At 39.9% G+C, this 14160-nt stretch overlaps 2 gene segments (V, D, J or C); one reads left to right on the top strand and one right to left on the bottom strand.

The window, feature by feature from the left end:
* Window positions 1–8670: 8670 nt before the first annotated feature.
* Window positions 8671–10761, top strand: LOC120743051. The segment is given in 3 exon segments: window positions 8671–8677; window positions 9471–9518; window positions 10283–10761. Coding segments are annotated over 3 exon segments (381 nt in total).
* Window positions 10762–11760: 999 nt separating this feature from the next.
* LOC120743061 lies at window positions 11761–12252 on the bottom strand. The segment is given in 2 exon segments: window positions 11761–12093; window positions 12201–12252. Coding segments are annotated over 2 exon segments (375 nt in total).
* Between the last annotated feature and the right edge of the window lie 1908 nt (window positions 12253–14160).

Here is a 14160-nt window from a genome sequence, read left to right on the forward strand (position 1 = left end):
ACAAACTGATATGAATATGATTAGTAGGAGCATGCAAGAAACTATGACGAGAAAACATGAACATGGCCTGAACAGAATGATGAAATACGTACTTTTAACCTGACGTGATGTGGGGGACGGAAAACAGACCTAATACCCACAGGAGGTGATCAGGGAAAGTGGAAACACTTGGGAAAACAGCTGACTGGAATACACATAATGATGCCACAGGGAAAGAAAACACCATGAACATGGGAATACTAGACTCTTCAAAGTAAAACAGGAAACATGGAGAGACATAGACATGATAACATATGATAGACTAACACAGAAGACAGGAAAAGACTCACAAACAAGGAGACTTAGGTGGTAACACAACTAGGCTAAACTTCAATTAAACCCTAACTAAGAATAACACCACAAGAACTTCATATATTTTAATATAACCTAAGAAATCAAAAATACTAAATAAACTCAAAACACTGGGTCACAGACTCAGCCCCTGACACTAGGGATCAGTTAATGCTTTAATGAGGACGGAAATTATGTGAAACTATGTTTTTACAATCATTTGAGCTTAATCTAAATGTCAAGGAGATTTTGGGCCGATGTGTTAGACAGAGCTCTCCGTCTGCATGATTCAGGAGAAAGGGCCTCATCCCTCCAGTACAGTTCAAAGTCTTTGAGAATCAGTGCCAAGGAGCACTGAAGATGTTCCTTTCAGTGGCAACTAGACACTAGAATATTTTTAAATGTATATATATTTCAGTTTATCACTGCAATAATTTCATTTTTTTAGATCAGTTGGTAAAACTGAAAAGGAATGAGTGAATGATTTTGCTGAGTTTGTTTGTCTCAGAGTCAGAGAGCCGTGTCTCTCTACAGTCAGAGGTTTTTGTACGGCGCCTCAATGAGTTTGTATCACTGTGGTACACGTTCGGTGGAGGAACCAGACTGGAATTTGGAAGTAAGTTAATTAACTGTGTTTATTATTAAATGTTTTATCATTTTCTTTTATAACTACTTGTTAGGCTGCTTAGATGAGAGAAAAATACTTTTTTATTAAAAATAATTGAGTTTTTGATGTTTGTCCTTTTTACTGGACTAATTCAGATGAGCTCTGCAAGTTTCTCTTGTTGAATCTACATTTCTGTCACAGTAAAATATATGTAGACAAGAGTAAACTTCATCATCTTATGATTAGTTTGTAAATTTCCACCACATCAGCTGCTGTTTGGATGAGTTAAAGTTTGCTTTCTGATGTTTTTATCGTGTCAGATGTTTCAGATTTAGTTTGAAATCATGTGAGCTGTTCAATAACATTTCAAATCTGTATGAATGAGTAGCTGCTCTGTGCTTGTGTCCACTCATTTCTTCAGTCGTCCATGATTTAGACTTCTAATCATTTTAAAGCCAAACTTCTGCTGTAAATGTTTCCACATCTGCTTCTTTTATTTCCAGTGTAGTTTGAACATATTTCAGCTCAAACTGTGTGATGATTCTCTCTGTGCTGATATGCATGAGAGGTTTCTTAAAGGGAAGTGAAACAATGTGTGAGTGAATGACTGGTGGAGCAGAAAAAACACCTGACAGAAACTTCTTAACGGAGAAATTCAAATTGTGGTTCGTGTCCTCTAAGCTGATTGGTGTTTCCTAGGTGATACCCGCCCCGCCCTGAAGGTGCTGGGTCCTTCTATTGAGGAGCTGATGCAGGGAATGGCCACGCTCATGTGTGTGGCCAACAAGGGCTTCCCCTCAGACTGGAGTCTGTCCTGGAAGGTGGATGGCAGCAGCAGCATCAGAGGGGAGGAGAGCAGGAGCCCTGGAGTGCTGCAGAGTGACGGCCTCTACAGCTGGAGCAGCACCCTGAGGCTCACTGCAGACCACTGGATGAAGGTGGGCTCTGTGACCTGTGAGGCCACCCAGGGCTCCCACACTCCGGTCTCAGAGATACTGAGGAGAGACCAGTGTTCCCAGTCCTGATGTCATTTACTGAGTCGTTGTTGCTGTTTTTCTTGTGGTACAGCTCTTTGCTTATGTGCTGTAACATCCTTTGTTTTCTTGTTGCTTCTACTTCTCATATTAAAAAAAACAAAACAATAAAAATTGTTCCATTTCATAAATACCAAAATCATTTACAAATGCCTCTACATTCATCCCTTTGTGTGTATGATCTGTTCTAAAAAGAATAAAATTAGTAAACATGGTCTTTGAGTACTCGAGTTTAACAAATACACCTTAAAATAGAAACATGTAATAAGCCCAACCAAAATAAAAAAAACAAGAGTTATATAATTTGAAAAGATTGACTATATTGTTATTTCCACATTTAATATACTTTTAAAGAAATAGGAGCCAAGTTGATGGTATATATTTCCTCTTCATAATTTCTAGTCTTCATACAGTTATTTCACCTGTTTTTATTACACACACACTCACACAGATGACATGACATCTTATATGTCATCTCCACTTAAGTATGTCATGAGCTGTGTGCAGGCAGGATTGGTGGACCCAATGTGCAGATACACAGAGGCAAAAACATGAACTCAAAACAGCTTTAATGCTGAACTTGAATGTAGGCAGGCAGAGAGATCACAACTCAGACCAAAGTAAACACAGGGCTCAAATACACAGAGGGAGCAATCAGGGAATGGGAGACAGGAGGGAAACAAATCAGGGCAAACCAGACACATTAACATGAGACACAGACTTTCAAAGTAAAACAGGAAACATAACACAGAGACACAGACTTGACAAGGGGATACAGCTGACAGATGAGGCACAGCAACTAGGGAACACAGAGACAGAAACCAGAAGACTAGAAATGATAAATAATGGCAAAATCAAAGTTCATCAATAATGTAAAACTCAAAACTCTCGCAAAACAGTCTGCATTGGTCTCATTTTATCAGAAGTTTAATATTTGGTGTTATTTTCTATAAACCAGAGATATAGTAGTCATAAAGTTTTTTAATGGTTTATACCATAATTCACTGAACATTATTGTAGTGTCTTTACCTAAAATATAAAAATCTTAAAGTAACTGTTGTTCTGATTTGATGTGATAAAATTGAACATAAAAATATTTAAAATCAAATAACTGCAAATTGTTTAATTGAAGCTATTATTAAATGATGAAATAGTTTATGTCTCTGAGCAGCTGCTGATTCAGATTTTCTTCTTCTCGGTTCCTCTCCAGCTGAGGGAGGTTTTTGTACAGTGTTGTTTCACTGTGTGAGTGGGTAGTTGTGATGCTGCTCACAGTGATAAACTCCTGTATCTTCAACCTGAACTCCACTGATGGTCAGAGTGAAGTCAGCTCCAGACTGACGGGAGGTAACATCATGAATCAGCAGTTTAGGAGCTTCCCCAGATTTCTTTTATATACTGCATGTTGATGTTGGTACAGTAGGGTTACTAGTAGTAGGTCACTCATGTTTTGTCTTGCTGTCGTTGGAATTTCCATTAGAAAGACTGTCTTTAATTTTGTCGAGATTCATTCATGGAAATTGTAAAAGGGTTTAAAATATTGAAATCATTTGGTGGTTGCTTTAAAGAACATGGAGAATATGGTAAAGTGTGTGTGTGTGTGTGTGTGTGTGTGTGTGTGTGTGTGTGTGTGTGTGTGTGTGTGTGTGTGTGTGTGTGTGTGTGTCCTCAGTGAACTGTATCAGTCTCTGCAGTATCTTCCAGCTGCAGCAGTCAGTTCAGTTTCTGTTCAGTCTGACTGAGGGAGGTTTTTGTACGACTGTTTTTCACTGTGTGATCACATACTGACTGTTAGGATAGTGCCAGCTTTTACAGTAATAAACTGCTGCATCTTCAGCCTGGACTCCACTGATGGTCAGAGTGAAGTCAGAGTTTGATCCACTGCCTGTAAAACGAGCTGGAATCCCTGAATATCGATTGATAGACCAATAAACGAGCAGTTTAGGAACTCCTCCATCTTTCTGTTGGTACCAGTGCAAATAGTGGTTGTTGTTCCAAACATTAACATTCTGACTGGTCGTACATTTGATGTTCACAGTTCCTCCCACAGCAGAGCTCACTGCTCCAGGCTGAGTCACTGTGATCTGTCCTCTGGACTCTGAGGACACAGAGACAAAAACATAAAGCAGCTTCATGGTTTTGTGGGCTTCATTTCAGAGGGACAGATGTTGATAGAGGAGAGGAGTTTGATTCTCTGGACTTTACCTGTGAAGCAGCAGCAGAGGAGAGTCCAGATGAGGACGCAGATCAAAGTCATGTTTTTGATGAGGAGGATTTCTGTGGCTTCTGTTGTGATGAAGGACAGCTGTCAGTCATCCAGTGTTCAACTCTCAGGACTATAAACTCTCCCAGAGCACTGGAGCATGGTGCTGCTGATGCAAAGTGCCTCTCTATGGAAATCATCTGACTGACTGATACAGAAACGTGTATCAATCTGATGATGCTGTTTACTAAAGAGAGAATTTTTCACTTGATCTTTGGCATGTGACTTACACAAGCCATTCATAATCCATCAGGCTGTTCTGTTTCAGGGACAGATTTTCCTGAACCACTTATTCCGTTACAGTTCGTCTAAATGAAGTATGAATGGTGTCTTCTTGGATTAAAATGTCTGAGGGATCACTGAATACTCTAATGAGAATGGAAATGTCATGAATCGTATGCTGTGTACTCCAAGGATACCAGACAGTTCAAACCATGTTTGACGACAGGGAGATGTTAGATAGATGTGTTAGAGCTTTGTGTCACCACCATTATTATGGCATACGGGGAAATCTTTTACAAGAATGGTCTTCTTCTCTTCAGCAGTGTTCAAATAACTGGAGAATCAGTAACAAGGAGCAGTGAAGCTGTTATGTTCAGTGGTGGCTCACAACCACAATCAAACATTTTATTTTGATTTTTCCTTTTTTGGCTCCTTTGTTGGGACTTATCTTATTTTGTCACTGCAGAATGATGAACTTCAGATTCTTTGAAAATGGTCTTATAACCATTCCCAGGTTGACGGGCAGCAACAGATGCTTCTATAAAATTATTATTATTATTATAATTTCACTGTCCTGTCCGGCACTGTTGCAATCAGAATTATGGTCTGAAGGAAAAAGAAAGATGCTGAAGATTTATTTTCCCGCGTGGATCATTACGGCTTTGCCATACTGGCCCACTTGATTGATTTTTATTATTTATTCCTTTATTTTTTTACCTTTAAGTTATTACAATCAAGACAGACAGGACCGGGGGATAGGAAGGGAAAGAAAAACAAACGACAAGTTGGGGAAGAAGCTAACACAAAAAAGAAAAACAGAGAGAAAAGACACTAAATCAGCTGCTGGGAGAAAAAGAAGAAAACAAGCAAAAAGAGAACAACAACCAAGATAAGCACAAGTTACAGTAAATAATAAATACTGAATGTTACTGAGCAGCACACAAGACCGATAATGCACAACATGCTTAGAGGCAGCAGCTAAGATAGTGTGTGTCTGTGAGTACCTGTGTGTGAGCGCGTTTGTATTCAAAAGGTTTCTCCATGTAATTATCTAATACAGCACCAGGGGCGATGTAACCACAGCTGACCGTGCCAGAGAAGACCGAGCCCCCGTGCCCCCCACCCCCCGGAAAGGGCCCACCTGAGCCATGGGCCTAACCCTAACCATAACAATAACAAATATTCACAATGACTTAAAAAAATGAAGTAAATATGGGTTTTGTGTTTTGCGCATGTGCAGCGTATGCGCAGAAACAACGGGTAGGATGGTTTGTGAAGTAGGATGGATTCCCAGGACACCGGATGTGGATTGAATGAAAACACACAGACTAAATGCACACAGGAGGTGATCAGGGGAACTGGAAACATAAGGGGAAACAGCTGATTAGAAGGAACATAATGACACCACGGGGAAACAAAACACCTTGAACATGGAACAACAGACCTCTTTAAATTAAAACAGGAAACAGGCTGTATCACAATTCAGGGTCCGTAGCCTTGAAGGCCGATTACGCCACAGCAACGCGACAAAGGCTGTCCCAATTTGAAGGCTGCTCCAAAAGCGGCCGACAAATGTGTCACTTATTTCCCTCAATTTGAAGGATGGGTCGGTGTATGCTTCGTCCCAGGATTCATAGCGCATCGGTGGGTGTTGATATTTTTTCCGAAAAAAAACAAACTGCTGGATGACTGAAGTTGGTGTCGAACAGAAAACTTTTGAAAGTAAGTACTGAATATTATGTCACTTATTTATGTGCAAATGTTTAATAACAAAGAACATTGTTGGCCAGATGTCGGCAAAGTTATGTGACATTAGTGATGTTTGTACTAACTTGGTTTTAAAGCCTTTAGTTTAAAATCTACGCCGTTCGATCGTCGACCTTAATCTTGAAGAGAATCTGATGATTTTGTGGGTAATTAAAGTCAGTCATATATCCACAAACACAACAAGCTGAAAGTCAGTGATGCTGCTCGGTTTGCAGTCCTGAATATGACGGCACCAGCAGGATTCACTGCACTGTTAATGTTAGCTGTGTTATATTGCTGCCTCTGTTCGGTGGTGTCGAGCCAAACGGACTTTAACGTGTGTTTGAATGAGCTGACGGTTCACTCATTAAGCTGAAAGAAAGATGCTTTAATCACAGCAGTCACACATGTGTCCACTGCACCATCTGGAACTCTTCTTGTTTACACTCGTAATAACACAAACACTAAATCCTCCTGTTTGTAGCAGCGTGTACACCTGAGACTGTCACCTGTCTGTCTGTCCTGCACTCTCTCTCTGTTTCTTTCTCTCTGATTGTGGAATAAAAGTATGAACATGTGTTTATAAGTTACACTTGTGTTTGAATCCTGCAGCTTATCACACATTTGATTTCCATGTGTGACGACTGCAAGTGTCCAGAGTGAGGACAGACTGAGGGACCCACTGCTGCACATCATCTGTGAGGCTTTGCAGCCCTGATGATCCACCAGGACAAACTCAGCAGTGTGTGAGGAAGAGGAGGAGGAAGAGCCAGCAGCAGCTGACAGATGGAGAGAATAGACAGACTGTTCCCTGTTTGTGAAGGACTGCTAGGAAAGTTTAACATAACTGTCTGTCCTGAATCAGTCTTATTAGGTAATGTTCAAATAATGTGATCATTCCAGTGTTTCCAGTGTGGGAGAAAGTACTCAGGGCCTTCAAGTTACACACTATGAAAGGCAGCAACAAGTTTAATGTTCAGAAACCTAAAGTCTGTATCAGCAGCAGAATGGAGCTAAAAATAAATGTTGGTTTCAGTTCTATGAAGCTTTGAGTATTTTGGATCAGTAGCTGCTGTGTTTGTTGCATCATATTGCTGTAACTGTTTATATGCTTTATATATTCTGAGGTAAGTTGATCTATAGTGTTACATCATATTCTATAAGGATGTTATGTGTTTGTAGACTTTCTGCCCAGTTTGACCCATTTAGCAGAAGTCAGCCTGTTTAAGGCTCTGATATCTATTCTGTATGACTTAAAGCAGTTATGACATGGTCTGATTTTCTCACCCAATAAAGGAATATTTCATATATCAGTCGACTCTTCATTCTATCAGACACAGTTATCACAGCTCGTACATTTTCTTTTTACACATATATGTAAGCATTGAGCCAAATGTAATAATGGCAACATATTAAACGAACAATATTTGTCTCTTATATATAATACATCTATATATACACTGTCAAAGATACTTGTCTTTGAGTGAAGATTTAAGGTGATAGGAAATATAAATAACTGCAACTTGAATCTTTGACACAGAGTTCAAGCTCACTGCTGTAATATATATATATATATATATATATATATATATATATATATATATATATATATATATATATATATATATATATATATCATATTAATCTGACAATACTATAATATTGGCCATATTATATTTACATTACCACAGTGAGATGATTTTAGTCTCATGAACAACATGAGCTAATTGTAATTTACTAGCTAATCTTAAATGACTGCTCAGCACAGAAATGAAGCCCAACAATCATGTTTACAGTCCTGTGGTCTCAGCCTCAGATACTCAACTAATCAAAGTGATGTCATGACAAAAATGAATGACTAACAAAACATTTTTTTCTCCTTCATTTCTGTCAAACAAAGCTGGATGAAACATTTCTCGCAGATAGTATCATGGTTGCTAGGCAACCTGAACAGCGCGACGAAGGATAGACCGTCCCATTTCACAAGCCTCTCACTTCCGCACTTCTCGTAATTATAGTACGCACCGTACGTAGCACGTGAACTGCGCGTACTCCGAAGCGTGCGGTCACTGGATTGGGACACAGCCCGAGGAGGTATTAAACTAAGCACACTGACCAAGGGAAACACAGGACCTTTACATAATAAAACAGGAAACATAGACAAGACAATACCAGTTTAACAGACTTGGCACACATGATAAACTAGACAAGAACCCAAACACAGAAACCAAGAAGACAATGATAAATAATGGCTAACTTTAACCTCAACTAAAAGTTAAATAGGAATAACACATGAACTATAATCACAAATCTAACATAAGACGAATACAAAATACACTCAGAGCGCTGGGTCAGAAAACCAGCCAGTGACAGTGACTAACATGTTTTGAGCAGACGGACCAGCAAAGAAGAGATGCTGATGCTGGTCTTAAACACTGCCGCTTGTCCTGGATCACAATCAGGTGAGCATGGCAGGTGTGCTGACGAGGGCTCCGCCCAGAGGTGGAAGCACAGAGACATCATGGAAAAACACAGCCAGCTCCCCCTGACCATGACACTTTTAATGCCCATTTATAGAAAGTCATTTCTTTAACTGCTGGTTCAGTGTTTTATTTATAAATACCTGCTCCAAAACCACGGAGGTCAGGCAGAGAGACACTCTGAAAATGAAGGACAAAAACATTATTATCCATCCCGAACGTGTTTTGTCATCTGAGTTCAGGAAGTTGTTCTCAGGTCACCGTTACCTTGTACCTCAGTGTAGAACAAACAGAAACTTCAGATCCTTCATTCCCTCAGCTGTTAGATTCCTGAACGCTGACAGGAGTCGTTTAGATGAATGTTTCTGTGATTGTTCATTTTCAGACATTTACTCTTCACATTCTGTTTATTTATTTTGAACATTTTTGTTCATTTTGATGTATTTATTTACTTTTTCCTTGACCTCATTGCTTGTTTATCTCTGCCTTGACGTGCAACAGTGCTCGTGATTATTGTTTAAAGACTGTAGGCTGTGTGAGTTTGACCATGTGAGCAGGTAGTGTGGGAAAGCTGCAAACAAACTTTGGAATTAATAAAATTATCTGAAGTGTGAATCTAATTTTAAAAATGCAACTTATAAAAACATGTTGCACTGTTTCTTTTTCAGTTTTTGTTTTTATAAAATTATGCAAACAGTGAATGATTTTGTTGAGTTTGTTTGTTTCAGAGTCAGAGAGCCGTGTCTCTCTACAGTCAGAGGTTTTTGTACGGCGCCTCAATGAGTTTGTATCACTGTGGTACACGTTCGGTGGAGGAACCAGACTGGAGGTTAACTGTAAGTACATTTCACTCATTTATGAAGCTAAATTCTATATTTCTTAATGCTGATTTTATAGTCTTATAAAAAGGCTTTATTTTATCTCATAATTATGCAATTTACTATCATAGTTTATCTTCTGCCTTCAGTTTAAAATCTTCTTCAGCATTTTGTTTCACTGAAACTCAAAATTTTAAAACCTTTTTTAAAATTTTATCTTCAAAAACAGTTCATAGACGGTACGTTTTTGTTTCCATGTTTTAACCTTGTGCTGAAGAATCTGCAAATAATTTCTGATCATTGTTGTTTATTTATTTAAAATTACTGCCATATGGTTACCATTTAACCATACTCTATGCTGACTGAGTTGGGCTCAGTTTATGAGATTTCATGTGTCGTTTACTTATTTTTTATTATGTCCAAAAACAGAAAATAAGTTTGTTTTTTCCTGTTTTACATACTAAATGGTTTAAATATAGAGGTTCGATAAAATTTTGACAAATTAATTTTCTGATTATTTTAATTCTAATTATAAAACTAAGTAATAGTTCACAGATAAAACTAATAAATAATACAAACATAACGCACATGAGTACATCAGAAGTCAAAGAAACGCTTTAATATTTTTATCTTTGGTACTGAAACTCGTCTGTTGCCATGGTTCAGCAGTGAAGCCTGTCTGTTACCATGGTTACCAATCTCAGATAGAGAAGTGAAACATCTGGAGAGCAGTTTCACCCAAACTCCCAGTTTCTCTAACATCTCTCTCTCTCTCTCTGCAGTGGGCCGAGTCCCCCCCTCCCTGACCGTGCTGGCGCCCTCTAGTGAGGAGCTGCAGCAGGGGAAGGCTACAGTCATGTGTGTGGCCAACAAGGGCTTCCCCTCAGACTGGAGGCTGTCCTGGAAGGTGGATGGAAGAAGCAGCAGTGGAGAGGAGAGCAGGAGCCCCGGGGCGCTGCAGAATGACGGCCACTACAGCTGGAGCAGCACCCTGAGGCTCCCTGCAGACCAGTGGGAGAAGGTGGGCTCTGTGACCTGTGAGGCCACCCAGGGCTCCCACACTCCACTCTCAGAGACTCTGATGACAGACCAGTGTTCCCAGTCCTGAGCTGACTCACTGGGACTCTGATACTGGCTTTAGTCTGCAGCTTCTCTCAGTCTGCTCCCTCTGTGTCTGTATTGCTTTGATAGTTTTCATGTTTTCATGCTTGTGGCACTGTTGATGGTTTTAATACTTCAAATAAAAACTGAGGTCTTCAAATAGTGGTTTTCATGTGTTTCCATTCAGCTGCTCTTCTGTCTGATAATCATCCTTCAGCTTCAGCAGTGATGCTTCCATACACTGAAAATCTCTGCTTCAGTGACTTTGACTGAGAGAATCACATGTGCTGTATCACATCAGAGTGTAAATGTAAAAAATTGAAAACAACTAAAAAAAGAAAAGAAAAAGCAATAAGTTAAAAATAGAATCACAGCCAACAGCTGCTCCCTGTTATAAATAGTTTTAAAGTCTTTTGCAGCTGCATTATTTTCCATCATGTGGGATTTTGTGATGATATTTGCTGTTGGGTGTAGAAGAAGTAGAAAACATGGTGACAGATTATTGTAACCTGCATGTGACCCATGATGAGACCCGTCCTGGTTTTCTTCAAAGTCAGAATTGATAAAATAACCCAAAGAAAAACTAAACTTTCTTTCTCAACATAGGAGACACTAAAAATGTCTCTTTCAGAACATCAGTGCAGGTTAAAAAGTGTAAATGTCAGAATAATTTATGTCACAAAGATGAAGTTAAAGACTTGATGAACTAAACTTTAAATCTTCAGATCAAATCATGTGAAATATTTCTGTGACCAAGAATGTAGCTGAGCAATCTACATACATACATATATCAGTACTGCAGTTTACTAAAAGATTCTCATTTAATAACTACTTCCCAGTTTGAATATTTACAGGAGAGTTTCTTCATCACAGATCTGACTCACAGTATCAACTGTTTTGTGTTTCACATGTTCTTCTGTGCGAGCTCGTCAGGATGGACACAAGTCTGATGTTTTGAGTCAAACACACATTAACATTACTGTGTGTGTGTGTGTGTGTGTGTGTGTGTGTGTGTGTGTGTGTGTGTGTGTGTGTGTGTGTGTGTGTGCGCGTGTGCGTGTGTGTGTGTCCTCAGTGAACTGTATCAGTCTCTGCAGTATCTTCCAGCTGCAGCAGTCACTTCAGTTTCTGTTCAGTCTGACTGAGGGAGGTTTTTGTACGACTGTTTTTCACTGTGTGAACACCCACTGACTGCCAGGATAGTGAAAACTCTGACAGTAATAAACTGCTGCATCTTCAGCCTGGACTCCACTGATGGTCAGAGTGAAGTCAGAGTTTGATCCACTGCCTGTAAAACGAGCTGGAATCCCTGATTCTAGAGTGCTAGCACGATAAATGAGCAGTTTAGGAACTCCTCCATCTTTCTGTTGGTACCAGGCTAAACGGTCGGAGTACCGGACATCCTGACTGGTCGTACACTTGATGCTCACAGATCCTCCCACAGCAGAGCTCACTGCTCCAGGCTGAGTCACTGTGATCTGTCCTCTGGACTCTGAGGACACAGAGACAAAAACATAAAGCAGCTTCATGGTTTTGTGGGCTTCATTTCAGAGGGACAGATGTTGATAGAGGAGAGGAGTTTGATTCTCTGGACTTTACCTGTGAAGCAGCAGCAGAGGAGAGTCCAGATGAGGACGCAGATCAAAGTCATGGTTTTGATGAGGAGGATTTCTGTGGCTTCTGTTGTGATGAAGGACAGCTGTCAGTCATCCAGTGTTCAACTCTCAGGACTATAAACTCTCCCAGAGCACTGGAGCATGGTGCTGCTGATGCAAAGTGCCTCTCTATGGAAATCATCTGACTGACTCCAACAGGGAGTTTGGTTGATCTGATGATGATTGTTCAAAACACATTTAAAGAATTTTAGTGAATCCATAGACACACATATAAAAAAAGCTGAACCCTCAGGCCATCTGCTGCGACCGGTTGGGGTGAGAGAGGAGAAAACAGGATAAAGACATGCTGTGGAAGAGAGACAGAGATTAATAACAGATATGATTCAATGCAGAGAGGTCTATTAACACATAGTGAGTGAGAAAGGTGACTGAAAAGGAAAAACTCAATGCATCATGGGAATCCCTGGCAGCCTACGTCTATTGCAGCATAACTAAGGGTCAGCTGGTCCAGCACTAACTATATGCTTAAGCAAAAAGGAAAGTTTTAAGCCTGATCTTGAAAGTAGAGATAGTGTCTGTTTCCCGAATCCAAACTGGAAGCTGGTTCCACAGAAGAGGGGCCTGAAAACTGAAGGCTCTGCCTCCCATTCTACTTTTAAATACTCTAGGAACAACAAGTAGGCCTGCAGAGCGAGAGCGAAGTGCCATCGGCTAACCAGGTAAATGCTCGTTATTCGCTTTGGGATCTTTTAAACATCATTAGACGCGTTGCTGCGTGCTGTCAGTCCCGTCTGTGAGCGCAGAACAAGCCCTCACAAAACAGCAGTTCGGGGATGACGTCTCACACATGGGTCCTCTGTCGGACTACAGGAAAACCCGGACATATTCATCAATCTCGAAAATCCCCTCGGACGCCCCGGACAGAACGTGAAAAGTGGACGGTTGGTCACCCTACATGAAATGCTTCTGTTCGGTCAGATGAGCGACTGCATCATTTTGCAGCAGAGCAGCTAATCTCCAAATTTTAACTTTAAAACACCAAACCAACCTCTGGCTCCTTTTTCCATTATAAACTCAGATTGGCGTGAACAACAGTCCCATAATGCATTGTGTCGGTCACGTCAAAATCCAGATGGACGCAGCAGTTTACATGTGGTGGTGTGGCTGCTAAAATTAGAAGTGTTAGCGCTTGATCCTTCATGTGTTTAAAGATTGGGATACAAACTTCTCAGTGAATCTGGACAAAAGCTCTTTTTAGCACATACATGTCAATAATAAATGGACGCTTCTATCTGATCGTGTGTTGTCACTGAAAGCTCCTCAACAGGTACTGACTGTAACTCGAGGTGAGATTGTTTCATCTGAAAGTCTAAAGTGCAGGATGAACTTTGAATCTCAGAGTAAGGGTTGTATACATGTGACAAATATGTCACTGCATATGATTTGGATGTTATGTATGTGTAGTTATGGACACATGTGATTTAATCATGAAAGCAACTCATGACTTCTGTTCTTGAGCCGCAAACTTAAGTTTAGATTATTTAAAGTAAAATGTGTTTTTATGTCGAGCTGTATGATATTTAATGATTGTATTTTGTATATGTTAACAGGAAGAACTAGAACAAAGTTTGGTTTGGAATGTATTTTTTTATAGATAAGACTGCAGATCCAGTATATTTGATTGAGGTTTTATTTATTTATTTATTTTTCTCCTTAGATTAAATTATAGGTTCAGCCTGGACTATCGGGGTATGGGAGAGTGGGGCTCAAGACAGTGGTAGTTAAGTGTATGATTACGGACTTTGGTAATGGGGGAATCATTGCCTGGGGATCCCCGGCATGGTTGAGGTATTGTTTTAATAGCTTTGTTTTATGTGGGGTTTTTTTTTTTCTCTTTTATTAATTTTTGATGCCAAATTTGCTAGTCATTATTACAGGTTTCT

This window comes from Simochromis diagramma, unplaced genomic scaffold, assembly GCF_900408965.1.
Source record: "Simochromis diagramma unplaced genomic scaffold, fSimDia1.1 OVJJ01000298.1, whole genome shotgun sequence".
In the NCBI taxonomy this organism is placed as follows: domain Eukaryota; kingdom Metazoa; phylum Chordata; class Actinopteri; order Cichliformes; family Cichlidae; genus Simochromis; species Simochromis diagramma.